Raw genomic sequence first — 19,229 nt, 5'->3', positions numbered from 1 at the left:
TGGGAGTGCCTGATCACCTCATCTGTCTCCTGAGAAATCTCTATGTGGGACAAGAAGCTACAGTTAGAACTGGATATGGAACAACTGATTGGTTCAAAATTGGGAAAGGAGTACGACAAGGCTGTATATTGTCTCCCTGCTTATTTAACTTATATGCAGAATTCATCATGCAAAAGGCTGGACTAGATGAATCCCAAGGCGGAATTAAGATTGCCGGAAGAAATATCAACAACCTCAGATATGCAGATGACACAACCTTGATGGCAGAAAGGGAGGAGGAATTAAAGAACCTTTTAATGAGGGTGAAAGAGGAGAGCGCAAAATATGGTCTGAAGCTCAACATCAAAAAAACCAAGATCATGGCCACTGGTCCCATCACCTCCTGGTAAATAGAAGGGGAAGAAATGGAGGCAGTGAGAGATTTTACTTTCTTGGGCTCCTTGATCACTGCAGATGGTGACAGCAGTCACGAAATTAAAAGACGCCTGCTTCTTGGGAGAAAAGCAATGACAAACCTAGAGAGCATCTTAAAAAGCAGAGACATCACCTTGCCTAAAAGGTCCGTATAGTTAAAGCTATGGTTTTCCCAGTAGTGATGTATGGAAGTGAGAGCTGGACCATAAAGAAGGCTGATCGCCGAAGAATTGATGCTTTTGAATTATGGTGCTGGAGGAGACTCTTGAGAGTCCCATGGACTGCAAGAAGATCAAACCTCTCCATTCTGAAGGAAATCAGCCCTGAGTGCTCACTGAAAGGACAGATCGTGAAGCTGAGGCTCCAATACTTTGGCCACCTCATGAGAAGAGAAGAATCCTTGGAAAAGACCTTGATGTTGGGAAAGATGGAGGGCACTAGGAGAAGGGGACGACAGAGGACGAGATGGTTGGACAGTGTTCTCGAAGCTACGAACATGAGTTTGACCAAACTGCGGGAGGCAGTGGAAGTCAGGAGTGCCTGGCGTGCTATGGTCCATGGGGTCACGAAGAGTCGGACACGACTAAACGACTAAACAACAACAACAAGAGCCCTTAGTTGTTGGGCGGGGTTTTTTTTAGGAGGGTTGCCTGTGAGTTTACATGATTTGTTTTTTTCAGAGTTATGCCTTTTATATTTAAATTAAGGTCGCCTCCTAGGATTGCTTCCCCCTCAGAGAAAGAAAGGAACTTGTTTAGTGTTTTTTGAAAGAATTCAAGTTGTCTGAGTTAGGGCCATATAATGAGCTGATTGTCAGTTTGATTTTGCCATCTAGTATTCCTTTAATGAAAATTAATCTACCTTTTTTGTCCTTTAGGACTGTTGTGGCGTTGAAATTTAGGTCCCTACTAAGTATTACAGCTACTCCACAGGCCTTTCCTGAGCCTTGTGCTACCCATTGTTGACTAAATCGAGGGTCATTCAGGAGTTTGTTCCCTTTGGGTGGGTTGTGTATTTCTTGTAGGAAGGTGATGTGTGGTTTCATGGTGTTTATGTATGATGAAGAAGAAGAAGAGTTTGGATTTGATATCCCGCTTTATCACTACCCGAAGGAGTCTCAAAGCGGCTAACAATCTCCTTTCCCCTCCTCCCCCACAACAGACACCCTGTGAGGTGGGTGGGGCTGAGAGACTTCAGAGAAGTGTGACTAGCCCAAAGTCACCCAGCAGCTGCATGTGGAGGAGTGGAGACACAAACCCAGTTCCCCAGATTACGAGTCTACACTGGCTCTCAGTGAGGTGATATGTTTTCTCTTGATGGGGTTTCCCAGCCACCTCTCATTTAATGTGATTGCTTTCAAGCTAGCCATCTTGTTTATTTATTCTGTAGGATGGTTCCTTGCCAACCCGTCTGGTTTGTCCTATGTCCCTCACTTTGTGTTGTGTACTGAACCATTGGGGTTGCGCTGATTTATGGTGTGGTGGGTGGGGGTCCAGTGGGATTAGGATTAGAATCGGGTTAAAGGGTAGGGGGTAAGTTATAGAGGGTCTCCTATATGTAGTTATATAGGTGTTCGTTTGGGGTATTTTGGACCTTTTGGTGATTAGCCGGTTGGTCCTGGGTCTCGGCTGATGTGAAGGGCTGTGCTCAGAGACAGGCCTTCCCCCTCGTCATTTGCGATAGGGGGTGATCAGCAAGACGGTGTAGAATAGTTTTGTGATGTTAATGTCAGGTATAAGGTTCGTGAGCAACGTTGCCAATGTTAATAGCAACATCACTGATGTGTAAGAGTTTGTGTATGTGTTGGCACGCTCTGATGCCACCATGTTGTTGAATATGTATCATGTTTTAGCCTGATAGTGAGTTGTGTTATGGATGCTGGGGGAGTTGTTTTTCTCTTGTTTGGTATGGAAGGGATACTGGAGATACGAGTTGTGGTTGATGGGGAATGTGATTGAGGTTGTTTGGACTGGTGTCGGTTGGGGTTGGGGGTAGGATCTATGGAGGTGAGGTGTTGGGGGGATATTGATGCTGTTAGCTATGTTTAAGGCCTATGGGGAGGGGGGAGGGGAATCACCAGTCCTGCAGTTCGAGATGTTTTCCGGTTGCTTCATTCAGCTGCGATTGTTGTTGTTGTAGGGTTGTTCCTCAGTGATGTGGTTCGGTTGATCATGGTCTGGCGTCTGTGGAGTATGTTCAGTAGAATGATTTTGTGCGCGATGGTAGATGGTTGTACCGGCGAGTCTTGACGTGTTGCTTCTGTTGTCTCTTTCCCCTCTTTATTTCCATCCATTCATTTACTGTTGTTCCATTTTCTTGATCTCGGCTGTCGCTTGGTAGGTCTTTCTGTTGCCGATCCAGTGGAAGGTCGAGCCCAAGGTTTCTCAGTAGTTGTTGGGCTTCCGTTTCATTGGTAGCCATGTACTGTGTTGTATCGGTTGCCACAATGAGATGGAAGGGAAAGCCCCAGCGGTACCGAATCCCTTTTTGCTGAAGAAGCTGAGTGTATGGGCATAGGTTTTTTCTCCGATTTAGGGTGTCCTGGGATAAGTCGTGCAGGGCCAATATGGAGTTGCCTTTGTATTGGAGGTTGGTTGAGTTTCTGAGGCTGTTCCATATCTCTTCCTTTTTTTGTAGCGTGAAAAGCACACTATGATGTCTCTTGGGTGAGCATCAGGTTTTGGCATAACTTTTAGAGCTCTGTGTGCCCTCTCCAGATCGGATACCTCGAGTGTCAGATTTGGGATTGTATCTTTCAACCAGCTTACAATTAGGTCTGCTGGGCTTTTCTCCTCTGCTTTTTCTGGAAAGTTGCGGAAGCGGATGTTGCAGCGTCTGTTTCGGTCTTTGATGTCTGCTTGTTTAATTCTCAGTTCTTTGTTTTCTCTTTCCAGTTTGTACAATTTCTTATTCATATGTGTGGTTTCATCCCGATATTGCTCTATTGTTCTTTCTTGCAGTTGATTCTTCTTTTCTAGAGCTTCCACTCTGGAGGTAAGATTGCTGATTAGTAGTTGTATGGGGGTCGTTGCATTTTCCACTGCAGCTTCCAGTTTACTTGTCATCCTCTCTTCCATTTCTCTTAGGTGTTGTAATATTTCGTCATTTTGAGGAGGTGGTGCGGCCTCAATGTTATTTACCATCTTTTTAGTTGGTGACACCTTCATCTCCTTAGCGTTTTTGGTTTGAGGTTTGTTTGGCATTCTCTCGGAGTGGGACGTGTTGGGGTTAGGGGTTATGGCGGTGATGATTTCTGGGTGTTGGGTTATTGGACTAGTCAGCCGTTGTTGACTGGTGGTTTCTGCAGAGCGTTCGGATTAAGCAATCATTTGTGTCATCCCTTGGCAATGTTATAAGAACTTCTCTGAGGTTGTTGTATTCGCCTCAGCAGTGCTGTCAAAGTGGTGGTCAGGTACTCGAGGAGGTGGATAAACCAATGGACAGACAGACAAACAGGTGAAAGTAGACAAAGGGGAGGTTCGATTTAGAGACGGACAAACATGCACTCCAGCAAACAAAGAGGGTGCAAAACAAAAGAAGAGGTGGGGGAATGAGAAGTGGGGTAGGAGGGGAAGATAAGGGAAAAATTAATTGAGTATTTTGGAAGGGATTTAAAGAGAAGGGTTACGTATTGGAATGAAGGAGGCAAGACAAAGACAAAACAAAGACAACCGTTTTCAAGGGGGGGGTAATAGGGAGGAGGGGTCTCGTCTTTGCTTTGTGCTGCGTACCCTCAAAAGTCCAAAATTCTCCTCAGTGGGCCTCCCTTTGAGCTCCAGTTTACCTTCGGCTCACCTGTCAACGGAGGAGCAGGTTCAGGCTGGGCCTAGGCTTGGCCTCACAGCCTCAGTCTGCAATCAAAGCCTTTTCTGACAGGCCTTCCTTTAGACGTTGATCTGCCTCAGTCTCATTAATGGACAGAGGGGGCAGGTTCGTGGCTCTACCGGCCCTGGGGTCCTGGACAGCCGGGTGATCCCGGCGCAACGTTGCAGCGGCAGAGGCGGCAAGGGCTGCAAGGGCTCGGATCAGATCCCTTCTCCTCGCTCCTTTTCCGTTGGCGGTGGTGGCGGCAGCGGTGACAATGGCGGCGGCGGCGGCCACGAGGTCCGGGCTTACCTCCTCAGGACTCCGAGTCCTGGAGGCCAGGCGCTCCCGATTGCGGTTCGCCGCGATCGGCGGGAGGGGAAGCAGGGACAGAGGGCCCCGACGGCTCGCCAATCGATCTGGCGGGCTCTCCCGGCGCTCGTGCAGTGGCGGCAGCAGCAGCTATTCCCGCCGGGCACCCGGCTCCTACTCGCGACGATCGATGGGAGGGGGGCCCGACGACTCCCTGGTCAATCTGCCGGGCTCTCCCGGCACTTGTGTGTTGGTGGCGGCGGCAATTCCCGCCGGGTGTCGATGGTCGGACACCTGGCTTCTGCGATCAGCGGGAGGGGGGAGCAGGGGCAGGGGCCCCCAACAGCTCCCCAGTCGATCCACTGGGCTCTCCCGGCTCCTGTGCAGCGGCGGCAGTGGTTTTAACGGCTCCAGAGCCATTCAAGCAGCTTGGGCACGTCAGTGGCTCCTAGTAGGAGCTCCACGGCCGCATGCCGCTCGCCATTTTGCCGTGCCGGAAGTCCCAATGGGGATTTTAAAAAAAAAAAATCGTAAGTCTAAAAAGTCCTATCTACAAATCCGTAAGTCAAAAAAATCCTATCTAAACCGCATCCAAAATGGCGGACGGAACTCTGTTCGTAACTCGAAACATTCGTAAGTCGAGTCATTCGTAAGTCGAGGGACCACTGTATATTTCACAAATTTTCCCTATTCTCTCTCATACGTTTCGTTGTCTTCCTGTCTAATTTTTGATGTCAATCTAGCTGTCCCCATGTATTCCACCATCTTCTTACGCCACTCCTCTATTGTTGGAAAAATAAGCATGTTTTTACTGTCCTGCCTGTCCCCGCCCCAAGCCATGACGTATCCCAATCCCTTGCGCCTGTTCTGAACCCAGTCTGCAAAGGCGAGCTAAGCTGCTTTGGAGAGGGAAGGTTTTATAGCTGCAGTACCAGTGTAGTCACCACTAGAGGGCGATGTTTTGAAACCTTTTTGGTTGTTTTTCGTCCGTTTTCCCCGAAAACTTTGATTTAACCTGCGTCAGGTATGACGTATGTAAAATGTATGTATATGCAAACACTCCGACATCCGCACGGAATGTTGTGCCAAAATTTCAATGTATTGGCTACATTTGCTCCCAGTACGTTTCCGAGCACAATTCAAAGTGTTGGTGCTGACCTTGAAAGCCCTAAACGGCCTCGGTCCTGTATACCTGAAGGAGCGTCTCCACCCCTATTGTTCAGTCCAGACACCAGGGTCCCTCTCCGATGGGACTTCTGGCGGTTCCCTCGTTGCGAGAAGCCAAGTTGCAGGGAACCAGGCAGAAGGCCTTCTCGGTGGTGGCGCCCACCCTGTGGAACGCCCTCCCATCAGATGTCAAAGAGGAAAACAGTTACCAGATATTTAGAAGACATCTGAAGGCAGCCCTGTTTAGGGAGGTTTTAAATGTTTAATAGATTATTTTATGTCTCCACCCCCATCGTTCAGCCCGGACACTGAGATCCAGAGGGCCTTCTGGCAGTTCCCTCATTGCGAGAAGCAAAGCTACAGGGAACCAGGCAGAGGGCCTTCTCGGTGGTGGCGCCCGCCCTATGGAACACCCTCCCATCAGAGGTCAAAGAGATAAAGAACTACAGGCATAGCTGCCAAGTTATCCCTTTTTTTAAGGGAAATTCCCTTATGCTGAATAGGCTTCCTTGTGAGAAAAGGGAAAACTTGGCAGCTATGACTACAGGTGAAACTCGGAAAATTAGAATATGGTCAAAAAGTGCATTTATTCCAGTAATGCAACTTACTATTTTTGATTTTTCTTTTGATTTTTACAAAAGCTTTCTTTTGGAAATTCCATAGTAACAAAACAATAGTTCCAATCATACAAAAATAAACATTGCTATGACATTTCATTAATTACACTAGCTGGCCCTGCCACGCGTTGCTTTGGCTCATCATTAATTCCATTCCATTTATGATTGACTCGCCTAACGACCAATAATTACAATGACAACAAATAAAAGCTTGACATATCTTGCTTTGCATGTCACGCCTCTATCACATAGATTGGTTTCACCTTTTAAGTTGCATTCCTGAAATAAAGGCACTTTTCGGTGATATTCTAATTTTCCTGAGTTTCACCTGTACCTGACATTTAGAAGACATCTGAAGACAGCCCTGTTCAGGGAAGTTTTTTAATGTCTGACATTTTAATGTATTTTAATTTTCTGTTGGAAGCAACGCTATAGGGCCTTCTCGGTAGTGGCACCCGCCATGTGGAACGCCCTCCCATCAGATGTCAAAGGGATAAATAACAACCTGACATTTAGGAGACATCTGAAGGCAGCCCTGTTCTGGGAACTTTTTAATGTGTGACATTTTAATGTATTTTAATCTTTGTTGGAAGCCTCCCAGAAAGGCTGGGGAAACCCAGCCAGATGGGGGGGGGTACAAATAATTTATTATTATTATTACTACTACTATTACTAGCTGGCCCTGCCACGCGTTGCCGTGGCTCAGTCTGTTGCTATTATTTAAATTATTATTATTATTATTATTATTATTATTATTACCTTTCAGAACTGTTCGCACCCCATCAACTATCTCTCAAGTCCAAGGAACACATCCTGGGAGGTGGGAAAGTTCAGCCCCTCCACCCCAGAGAACACAGCCTCCCCCTCCTTGGAGAAGGATTCTGCAACGAAGAACAGCAGCGGCAAGGGTACGAAGGTGGCACTTGTTCTACCTGCAATAAAATGAGCATGTTTTACTATTTTTGCTTTGTTCTGTTTCCGTATCCTGACTGATCCTTCTTTCTCCCTCATGCAGGGAACTTCAGCGCCAAAATCCCAGCGGGCCTTGCATCAATTATGTCTCCAGAGAGGCCGGTATGTGGCTCATCCCCACCTACCCAGATGATTTAATTTATGTATTCATTTACTTATTGATTGCATTTATACGCTGCATTTACAAGTGAAACTCGGGAAATTATAATATCGACGAAAAGTGCATTTATTTCAGGAACGCAATTTAAATGGTGAAAACAACAAATGAGATAGATGCATGACTTGGGAAGCAAGATAGATGCATGACTTAGGAAGCAATAAATTTTTATTCAATTATACAACAATACATCTATACAACATAAATCCAATACATTGTGACTTCCCTCCTCCCACCAAACGGTCAATTATTTTAATCCTCTCTCGTATCATCTAAATTAATTACCATCTCAGCGATATAGGAGTTATGTCATGACCGCTAGCGATTTCATTCCTTTGTAACTGTCCTTAGCATAATCAATGAATTTACTCTGGTCTATCCGAAATTTCTCATCATCCTGATCCCAGACTCTATGGGTTAATCTGGCCATTTCCATATAATCGAGTACCTTCGTTTGCCACTCTGATATTGATGGGATCTCCTGTGTTGAAAAGTGTGTTGGTTTCGGTTACGCAACTTCTTAATTTTTTTAAATTTTCCTTTCAATTTTGACAAATGCTTTCTTTTGGAAATTCCACAGTACGAAAACAACTCTGCCCTCCAGATGTTTTGTAACTACAACTCCCATCATCCCTAGCTAACAGGACCAGTGATCAGGGATGGGGGGAATTGTAGTCCCAAAACATCTGGAGGGCCACGTTTGGGGATGCCTGAGCTAGACTGAGTTAGACTACTTCACTCGGAAAATTAGAATATTGTCGAAAATTGCATTTGTTTCAGTAATGCAACTTATCATTTTTTATTTTTATTTTAATTTTTACAAATGTTTTCTTTTGGAAATTCCGCGGTAATCAAACAAATAGTTGCAATCATACCAAAATAAACAAAAATCAACATCGCTATGACATTTCATTAATTGCACTAGCTGGCCCTGCCATGCATTGCTGTGGCTCATCATTCATTCCATTCTATTTATAATTGACCCGCCTGACAACAAATAATACAAAAATAAACATTGCTGTGACATTTCATTCATGACATTTCCAATTATAATTGACCGGCCTAATGACCAATAATTACAATGACAACAAATCAAGGCTTGACATATCTTGCTTTGCATGTGGTTTCCCCAATCACTCTGGGCGGGTTCCAACAAAGATTAAAATACATTAAAATGTCACACATTAAAAACTTCCCGGATCAGGGCAGATGTCTCCAAAATTTCAAGTAGTTGTTTATCTCCTTGACCTCCGATGGAAGGGCGTTCCACAGGGCGGGCACCACCACCGAGAAGGCCCTCTGCCCAGTTCCCTGTAGCTTGGCTTCTCGCAGTGAAGGAACCGCCAGAAGTCCCACGGGAGAGGGACCCCGGTGTCCGGGCTGAATGATGGGGGTGGAGACGCTTCTTCAGATATACTGGACTGAGGCCATTTAATGGGAGGGCGTTCCACAGGGCGGGCGCCACCACCGAAAGGCCCTCTGCCTGGTTCCCTGTAGCTTGGCTTCTTGCAGCGAAGGAACCACCAGAAGTCCCACGGGAAGTGTCCGGGCTGAATGATGGGGGTGGAGACGCTCCTTCAGGTATACTGGATCGAGGCCATATAGGGCTTTCAAGGTCAACCCCAACACTTTGAACTGGTCTCGGAAACGTACTGGGAGCTAATGGAGGTCTTTCAGGACCGGTGCTATGTGGTCTCGGCGGCCGCTCCCAGTCCCCAGTCTAGTGCCGCATTCTGGATTAATTGTAGTTTCCGGGTCACCTGCTCCCATGGACACAGAATGGACCTGTGCCTCCATGGACAGCTGTGAGTCCAGAATGACTCCCAGGCTGTGCACCTGGTCTTTCAGGGGCACAGTTACCCCATTCAGGACCAGGGAGTCCTCCACACCTCCTGCCCGCCTCCTGTCCCCCACAAACAGTCAGGATTCAAGCTCAATTGTTAGCCACCATCCATCCTCCAACCACCTCCAGGCCCTTACACAGGACTGTCCCCGCCTTCACTGGTTCTGATTTGAAAGAGAGGTAGAGCTGGGTATCATCCGCATACTGATGAACACCCAGCCCAAACCCCCTGATGATCTCTCCCAGCAGCTGCATGTAGATGCAGGATAGAACCATGAGGCACCCCACAACTGAGAGCCCAGGGGTCCGAACACTCATCCCCCCACCACTTTCTGAACAACTGAGAGCCCAGGGGTCCGAACACTCATCCCCCCACCACTTTCTGAACACGGCCCAGGAGGAAGGAGCGGGACCACTGGATGACAGTGCCCCCAGCTCCCAACCCCTCTAGACCAGGCATCCCCAAACTGCAGCCCTCCAAATGTTTTGGCCGACAACTCCCATGATCCCTAGCTTAGAGGACCACTGGTCAGGGATGATGGGAATTGTAGTCCAAAACATCTGGAGGGCCGAAATTTGGGGATGCCTGCTCTAGACGGTCCAGAAGGATGTTATGGTCGATGGTGTCAAAAGCCGCAGGACTAGGAAACATCTCTCACCTTTGTCCCTAGCCCGCCTCTTGACGGGTATTGGGTTCGAGGGACTTGCACCATTGGCTGAGCTCCTCGAATCTCAGTCTTTGGCTCAGGCTAGAGGGATTAATGTTTCCAGGAAAGTCAGCGCTTTGCGGCAGATTTCTGAAATGCCAAGGTCGGTCGGCGTTGATTCCCATCTGTCCTTAGGAGGCAAAGATAGGATCAGCAGCACTCAGGATTTAGAAATGCTTTGATTTCCGTCGTTGCTTTACACCATAGAAAAAGACGCAATTAGAAAATAGAAGACGGAGTATAAACAGAGAATAAAATACAAGCCATTACTGTCAGGGGTGGGAGAATAGATAGGAAATAGAATAGATAAGGACTCTGAAGGTGAGGGGAGTCTGAAGGGGAACTATGAGGCTCCATTTAACAGACTGAGCCACAGCAAAGCGTGGTCGGGCCAGGTAGTCAAATCATAGAATCATAGAGTTGGAAGAGACCACAAGGGCCATCCAGTCCAACCCCTTGCCAAGCAGGAAACACCATCAAAGCATTATTGACATATGCCTGTCAAGCCTCCGCTTAAAGATTTCCAAAGAAGGAGACTCCACCCCACTCCTTGGTAGCAAATTCCACTGCCAGACAGCTCTTACTGTCAGGAAGTTCCTCCTGATGTTGAATCTTCTTGTAGTTTGAATCCATTGCCCTCTTCTGGACCCGTTCCAGCTTGTCAGTATCCTTTTTGAACTGTGGTGCCCAGAACTGGACACAGTAGTGCAGGTGAGGTCTGACCAGAGCAGAATACAGTGGTACTATTACTTCCCTTGATCTAGATGCTATACTCCTCTTGATGCATCCCAGAATTGCATTGGCTTTTTGAGCTGCTGCATCACACTGTTTACTCAGGTCAAGTTTGTGGTCTACCAAGACTCCTCGATCCTTTTCACATGTACTGCTCACATGTACTGCTCTCAAGCTAGATGTCACCCATCCTTTCATTTTTTTTGCCCAAGTGTAGTACCTTACATTTCTCCCTGTTCAAATTCATCATGTTTGCTTTTGCCCAGTTGTCTAATCTGTTCAGGTAATTTGGAAGTGTGATCCTGTCCTCTGGGGTATTAGCCACCCCTCCCCATTTGGTGTCATCTGCAAACTTGCTCAGGATGCCCTCAACCCCGTCATCCAAGTCGTTTATAAAGATGTTGAATAAGACTGGACCCAAGACAGAACCCTGTGGCACCCCACTAGTCACTACTCTCCAGGATGAAGAGGAGCCATTGATGAGCACCCTTTGGGTTCGGTCAGCCAGCCGGTTCCAAATCCACTGAATGGTAGCATTGTCTAGCCCGCATTTTACCAGCTTCTTTACAAGAATACCATGGGGCACCTTGTCAAAGGCCTTGCTGAAATCAAGATAGGCTATATCCACAGCATTCCCTTCATCTACCAGGCTTGTAATTCTGTCAAAAAATGAGATCAGATTAGTCTGACATGACTTATTTTTCAGAAACCCATGCTGACTTTTAGTGATCACAGAGTTTCTTTCTAGGTGCTCACAGACCGTTTGCTGAATGATCTGCTCTAGAATCTTTCCTGGTATTGATGTCACGCTGACGGGGCGGTCATTGTTTGGGTCCTCTCTTTTCCACTACATATCTATATAGTAAATATATAGAAAAACATCAGAAAAACATATATAGAAAAACATCAGAAAAACAACAGCCATCTAGAACAGCACCCTGTTCTCACAGTGGCCAAGCAGGTACCTGAACAGTATACCAGCAAGCGGCTTCCGAGCACAAGGGCCGGATCTCTCCTTTCATGCAGCTCCCAGCAACTGGAATTCAGGAGCGCTGCTACCCCTGACTGTTGAGACAGAGCATACCACACTGAGAGCCAGTGTGGTGTAGTGGTTAAGAGTGGTAGACTCGTAATCTGGGGAACCGGGTTCGGGTCTCCACTCCTCCACATGCAGCTGCTGGGTGACCTTGGGCTAGTCACACTTCTCTGAAGTCTCTCAGCCCCACCCACCTCATAGGGTGTTTGTTGTGGGGGAGGAGGGGAAATGTCAGCCGCTTTGAGACTCCTTTGGGTAGTGATAAAGCGGGATATCAAATCCAAACTCTTCTTCTTCTTCTTCTTCTTCTTCTTCTTCTTCTTCTTCTTCTTCTTCTTCTTCTTCTTCTAAAGGGAAATTCCCTCATGCCAAATAAGATGCCTCGTGAGAAAGGGGAAAACTTGACAGCTATGCAGGGGCCATCAATAGCCCCCATCTCTTCCATGAATCCTTCTAACCCAGGCACCCCCAAACTTCGGCCCTCCAGATGTTTTGGACTACAATTCCCATCTTCCCCGACCACTGGCCCTGTTAGCTAGGGATCATGGGAGTTGTAGGCCAAAACATCAGATGGTGACAACAGTCACGAAATCAAAAGACGCCTGCTTCTTGGGAGAAAAGCAATGACAAACCTAGATAGCATCTTAAAAAGCAGAGACATTACCTTGCCGACAAAGGTCCGTATAGTTAAAGCTATGGTTTTCCCAGTAGTGATGTATGGAAGTGAGAGCTGGACCATCAAGAAGGCTGATCGCTGAAGAATGGATGCTTTTGAATTCTGGTGCTGGAGGAGACTCTTGAGGGACTGCGAGAAGATCAAACCTCTCCATTCTGAAGGAAATCAGCCCTGAGTGCTCACTGGAAGGACAGATCCTGAAGCTGAGGAAAATAAAAATAAAAAATAGCAAGTTGTATTACTGAAATAAATGCACTTTTCGCCGATATTCTGATTTCCCAAGTTTCACCTGTAGATCAGAGGGCTACCAGGTAGACCAGGTACCCCCCCCCCAAACTCTGCCCTCCAGATGTTTTGAAACTACAACTCCCATCATTCCTAGCTAACAGGACCAGTGATCAGGGATGGGGGGAATTGTAGTCCCAAAACATCTGGAGGGCCATGTTTGGGGATGCCTGAGCTAGACTGAGTTAGACTACTTCACTCGGAAAATTAGAATATCGTCGAAAAGTGCATTTGTTTCAGTCATGCAACTTATCATTTTTTATTTTTATTTTTACAAATGTTTTCCTTTGGAAATTCCGCAGTAATCAAACAAATAGTTACAATCATACAAAAATCAACACCGCTATGACATTTCATTCATTGCACTAGCTGGCCCTGCCACGCGTTGCTGTGGCTCATAATTAATTCCATTTATAATTGACCTGCCTAACAGCAAATAATTATAATTACAATTACAACAATTAAAGGCTGGACATATCTTGCTTTGCATGTCAAACATCTATCTCATAGATTGCTTTCACCTTTCAAGTTGCATTACTGAAATAAAGGTACTTTATAACAATATTCTAATTTTCCGAGTTTCACCTGTAGGACACCAGAGGAAGCTTGGCTCCTGAGTCTTGCAACCATTTATCTACCCCTCTCTCTCTCTCTCTCTCTCTCTCTCTCTCTCTCTCAGGCTGTACAACTGACTGCGTTCAAATCTTCAGGTAATTTCCCCCCCATTTGCTCTTTTCCTGGCCTTACCTGAGCGTCCTGGGTCGCCAGATTTTCGCTTTCTTTGATGATGGGAGTGGGGAAGGCCGCCGTTCTTTTTTGGTTTGTGTTTTATTTTATTTTATCATTTTATTTTATCATTTTATTTTATTTTATCATTTTATTTTATTTTATTTTATCATTTTATTTTATTTTATTATTTTATTTTATTTTATCATTTTATTTTATTTTATTTTTAATATTAAAGACACTTTATTGACATTATAAATTGCAAATTGCAAATCAAACAAAACTAATCAAACAACTCAAAACACATTTTCTGACATTAACAGAAATCAAAAGGGAACAAAGGGAACAACGAGAATTTCCTCCAAATACAAAATACAGTGGTACCCCAACTTACTAATTTAATCCGTTCCGAACGGGCCTTCGTAAGTTGAAAAAATCGTAAGTCAAAGCCAATGGGGGGAAACTTTTTAAAAAAATCATAAGTCGAAAATATCCTATCTAAAAATTCGTAAGTCGAAAAAATCCTAGCTAAACAGCACCCAAAATGGCGGACGAAACTCTGTTCGTAACTCGAAACATTTGTAGGTCGAGTCATTCGTAAGTCGAGGTACCACTGTACGAACAGGGGGGAAAGGAAACACACATACAAAAATGACACCTCCACGCCACCCCCCACCTCATGTGACTTCTAGCCTTCCCTATATTCCGGTTTATATATCTTTGTTACAATGCATACAGATGAAACAGTCCAACCCCCTGCCAAGCAGGAAACACCATCAAAGCATTCCTGACATATGGCTGACAGCAACGCGTGGCCAGGTTCAGCTAGTAGAATCATAGAATCATAGACATAGCTGCCAAGTCTCCCGTTTTCGCCGGGAAACTCCCTTTTTTCCTACCGTTTCCCGGCGGTCTCCAATATCTGTTATTATCCCATTATTATCACTTAAATCTGCCCCTGCTGGCGGCCATTTTTCTGGTGCCGCTTTGCCCTTTTATGGGCACGAGAAAATAGTAGCAGCGGCCACTTCTACGCGTGTCCAGAAATGCGTAGACGCAACTTCCGGTGGCGCTTTGTCGTTCTATGAGCACCAGAAAATAACGCGTTTCCGGTCATGCGTAGAAGTGACTTCCGACGACGACGACGCCATTTTCTGGTGCCCATAGAAGGGCAAAGTGCCACCGGAAGTTGCGTCTATGCAACTTCCAGTGTTGCGCGGCTGCCGATTCCAGATCTTTCCGTCCAGGACTTGGCAAGTTTGATCATAGAGTTGGAAGAGATCACAAGGGCCATGCAGTCCAACCCCCTGCCAAGCAGGAAACACCATCAAAGCATTCTTGACATATGGCCGTCAAGCCTCTGCTTAAAGACCTCCAAAGAAGGAGACTCCACCACACTCTTTGGCAGCAAATTCCACTGCCGAACAGCTCTTACTGTCAAGAAGTTCTTCCTCATGTTGAGGTGGAATCTTATTTCTTGTAGCTTGAATCCGTTGCTCCGTGTCCACTTCTCTGGAGCAGCAGAAAACAACCTTTCACCTTCTTCTATATGACATCCTTTTATAGATTTGAACATGGCTATCATATCCCCCCTTCACCTTCTCTTCTCCAGGCTAAACATACCCAGCTCCCTAAGCCGTTCCTCATAAGGCATTGTTTCCTGGCCTTTGACCATTTTGGTTGCCCTCCTCTGGACACGTTCCAGCTTGTCAGTATCCTTCTTGAGCTGTGGTGCCCAGAACTGGACACAGTACTCCAGGTGAGATCTGACCAGAGCAGAAGACAGTGGTACTATTACTTCCCTTGATCTAGATGCTATACTCCTATTGATCCAGCCACCCCTCCCCATTTGGTGTCATCTGCAAACTTGCTCAGGATGCCCTCAAGCCCATCATCCAAGTCATTGATAAAGATGTTGAAGAAGACTGGGCCCAAGACAGAACCCTGTGGCACCCCACTAGTCAATACTCTCCAGGATGAAGAGGAGCCATTCATGAGCACCCTTTGGGTTCGGACAGCCAGCCAGTTACAAATCCACTGAATGGTAGCATTGTCTAGCCCGCATTTTACCTGCTTCTTTACTAGAATCATGGGGCACCTTGATTTATTGGCCGATAGATGGTCTTTGTGGCTTTAAAGAAACTCTGCGCATCATGAGTGTCAACTAAGTGCCTGATCTCTTGAGCTTTTTTTTGGTCCCCAATGTCCCCACTTATATGTCAAGAATACTTTGATGATTTTTCCTGCTTGGTAGGGTGTTGGACTGGATGGCCCTTGTGGTCTCTCCTGACTGTTTGATTCTATGATTCTATGAAAGGAGCCGGTTCTTTTAGCACCTCTTCTTGTTCTTGAAACTCGATCTCAGGACGCAAGGGGAAAAGGTGCGAAGAGGTAGGCACACTTGGCAAATCCACACCGTGATCAACTCCCGCCTGGAAAACAATGTCCCCACTGCGGAAGGACGTGGGGATCCAGAATTGGCCTCCACAGTCACTTACAGAGCCATTGTGAAAACCGTTTTTATGGCAGACAATCTTACTCGGCTACGAGTGATCGCCAAAGAAGAAGAAGAAGACTTATAGTTGGACATCTACCAGTTGGAGAACAGCCTTTATGGAAGACAATCTTACTTGGCTACGAGTGATCGCCAAAGAAGACGAAGAAGACTTATAGTTGGACGCCTACCAGTTGGAGAACAGCCTTGACCAAAGGTGTCCTGGGCTTTGAAGACACTCGAACTCAGGGCGCAAGGCTTGGCAAATCCACACCGTGATCAACTCCCGCCCAGAAACCAGTGTCCCAACTGTGGAAGGACATGTGGATCCAGAATTGGCCTCCACAGTCACTTACGGACCCATTGTCAAAACCATGTTGATGGAAGACAATCGTACTCGGCTACGAGTGATCGCCAAAGACGAAGAAGATATAAACTAAATGTTCTGTGAGCGTCGGCTCGTCAGAATGGCTTCTTCTTCTCGATGGCTCAGCTGGGCCCAGCTGGCTGGGGAGACGAGGTGTGCATGTTGCTATGCGCGGCTTAGCAACAAACAATATGTATTCAAAGCGGATAATGACATTATCCCAGGGAAACAATGGGCTGACACTCGAGGAGACGGGGGCGGAGGAGATTGCCTTCTTCAGCGAGATGAAAAAGACGCTTTTCTTATTGTCTGTGCAAATATGTCGCCGCGTCCCCCTACTTTCCAGGGGGCCTCCCATCCCCACATAATGGGGTGTGATGAATATTGACAGGAGATCATGTCTTCATAAAGCTTGCAGAAAACTCATTAGAAGGCGAATGTTTGCATTGGGATGTAAGAACCTGTAGCCTCTTGTGCTGTGAATGGCGTCCAAGAAGCTTTGAAAGGGAACGGGAGGAGGGCCTTCCGAACGCGGAGAGATTGCGTCCGTCTTGGTTGAATGCTATCTCGTTTTTCACAGATGGCGGTTAATGGATTGAGGTTGAATCCTGACAAGACAGAAAGACTGTTTGGGGGGGCAGGGGGAGGGCGGGTGTTGGGGACTCCCTGGTCCTGAATGGGGTAACTGTGCCCCTGATGGACCAGGTGTGCGGCCTGGGAGTCATGGAATCATAGAATCAGAGTTGGAAGAGAATGCTTTGATGGTGTCAAGAATTCTTTGATGGTGTTTCCTGCTTGGGAGGGGGTTGGACTGGATGGCCCTTGTGGTCTCTCCCAACTCTAGGATTCTATGATTTCATGATGGTGTTTCCTGCTTGGCAGGGGGTTGGACTGGATGGCCCTTGTAGTCTCTTCCAACTCTAGGATTCTATTATTATTATTATTATTAGACTGTTGATGTTGGGGAAGCTCACTGCCTGAGCTGACAGGCTTGATAGTGCCTCCTCCCCATTCCAGATCCACTGTTGCATCGGGAGCGTTGGAGGGCCCCGATCCTGCTGCCTCCAGAACCTGTGATCCCCGACCCAATGTGGCTTCTGCTGCTGGCTGAGCTAACACACCTATCTCTTCTCCCTTAGGCCTATGAGAGGTGATCTCCCCAGCAGATCTTCTCCACCCAAGTTCAACACAAATTATCGAAGAATCACATTCAGAAGACCAGAAGGTGTGCAGTTGGCTGTTTCGTCCTCCTCCACTTTCCCAAAATCTGGCGCTGAACAGGCTGGACTTTGGCCCCTGGTTCACTGGCCAGGGGAGGACTTTCCAGGCTTCATTCTTCTGTGTCTCATCCATCCATTCTGGTTTCCTTAAATTCACTGGTGTCCTGCTATCATGGACTGTGATTCGTACCATGAGCTTTGTATGGCCTGTTGTTTAGTCCTTTAGTTGTGTCCGACTCTTCCTGACCCCATGGACCAGAGCACGCCAGGCACTCCTGTCTTCCACTGCCTCCCGCAGTTTGGTCAGACTCATGTTGGTGGCTTCCAGAACACTGTCCAACCATCTCGTCCTCTGTCATCCCCTTCTCCTTGTGCCCTCCATCATTCTCAACATCAGGGTCTTTTCCAGAGAGTCTTCTCTTCTCATGAGGTGGCCCAAGTCTTAGAGACTCAGCTTCACGATCTGTCCTTCAAGTGAGCACTCAGGGCTGATTTCCTTCAGAATGGATAGGTTGGATCTTCTCACAATCCATGGGACTCTCAAGAGCAGGCTTCCGCAAACTAAGGCCCGGGGGCTGGATGCGGCCCACGAGGCTCTTTTATGCGGCCCCCGGGAATCCCAGCTGCCCCGCTCACGCTTAACGGCACTGCGCTGCACGGCTGCCCACTTCCGGTTTTCCGGAGCGTTGGAAATAGCTTGTTTGCATGCGCAAGCATCATTTCCGGTGTACTTTTGAGCCAGAGTAGGCCCATGCGCATGCGCACAAGCTATTTCCAGTGTTCTGGTGACCCAGAAGTGCACGTGTGTATGGGCACGCGCTCCCACGCGCTCCGGCCCACAGCACGATCGGCGCTGGTGGCACCGGCCCTCGGCGAGGAAAGTTTGGGGACCCCTGCTCAAGAGTCTCCTCCAGCACCATAATACGAAAGGATTCATATTGCATCATTCAAAAGGATCAAATTAATGAATAGCAGAAGATATACAGGTGAAACTCGGAAAATTAGAAGATCGTCGAAAAGTGCATCGATTTCAGTAACGCAACTGATTATTATTATTATTTTTTAATTTTGACAAATGCTTTCTTTTGGAAATTCCACAGGAATCAAACAAAGAGTTACAATGATACAAAAATAAACATCCCAATTACTTTTCATTCATTCCATTCCATTTATAATTGACCTGCCTAACGACAAATCATTACAATTGCAACCAATCAAGGCTTGACATATCTTGCTTTGCATGTCACGCATCTATCTCATATCTTGGATTCACCTTTTAAGTTGCATTACTGAAATCATAGAATCGTAGAGTTGGAAGAGACCACAAGGGCCATCCAGTCCAACCCCCTGCCAAGCAGGAAACATCATCAAAGCATTCCTGACATATGGCTGACAGCAACGCGTGGCCAGGTCAGCTAGTAGAATCATAGAATCTTAGAGATGGAAGAGACCACAGGGGTCATCCAGTCCAACCCCTGCCAAGCAGGAAACACCATAAATGCACTTTTCGACGATCTTCTAATTTTCTGAGTTTCACCTGTAGATCAATAGGCACCGCTCCTTATTTCACCTTTTAAGTTGCAGTACTGAAATAAAGGCACCTTTCGACGATATTCTAATTTTCCGAGTTTCACCTTTATCTCTGTCTGGTAACTGTGTTGCTCATATGGGGAGCACCATGACCCGCCTAACGACAAAGA

At 46.7% G+C, this 19,229-nt stretch overlaps 1 protein-coding gene across 1 annotated transcript in view; it reads left to right on the top strand.

The window, feature by feature from the left end:
- ADGRD2 (adhesion G protein-coupled receptor D2) overlaps positions 1 to 17,583 on the top strand; it is a 102,454-nt gene extending 84,871 nt beyond the window's left edge. The window contains exons 25-28 of the mRNA XM_088665080.1: positions 7,081 to 7,222; positions 7,330 to 7,388; positions 13,402 to 13,432; positions 17,449 to 17,583. Coding sequence (XP_088521206.1) covers positions 7,081 to 7,222; positions 7,330 to 7,388; positions 13,402 to 13,432; positions 17,449 to 17,456 — 240 coding nt within the window. The 3' untranslated portion in view covers positions 17,457 to 17,583. The remainder of the gene's footprint in view (positions 1 to 7,080; positions 7,223 to 7,329; positions 7,389 to 13,401; positions 13,433 to 17,448) is intronic.
- The last annotated feature ends 1,646 nt before the right edge of the window (positions 17,584 to 19,229 follow it).

The sequence above is a fragment of the Zootoca vivipara genome, chromosome Z2 (genome assembly GCF_965207765.1).
Source record: "Zootoca vivipara chromosome Z2, rZooViv2.hap1.1, whole genome shotgun sequence".
Lineage (NCBI taxonomy): Eukaryota > Metazoa > Chordata > Lepidosauria > Squamata > Lacertidae > Zootoca > Zootoca vivipara.
This window is presented reverse-complemented; position numbering and strand designations above follow the sequence as displayed.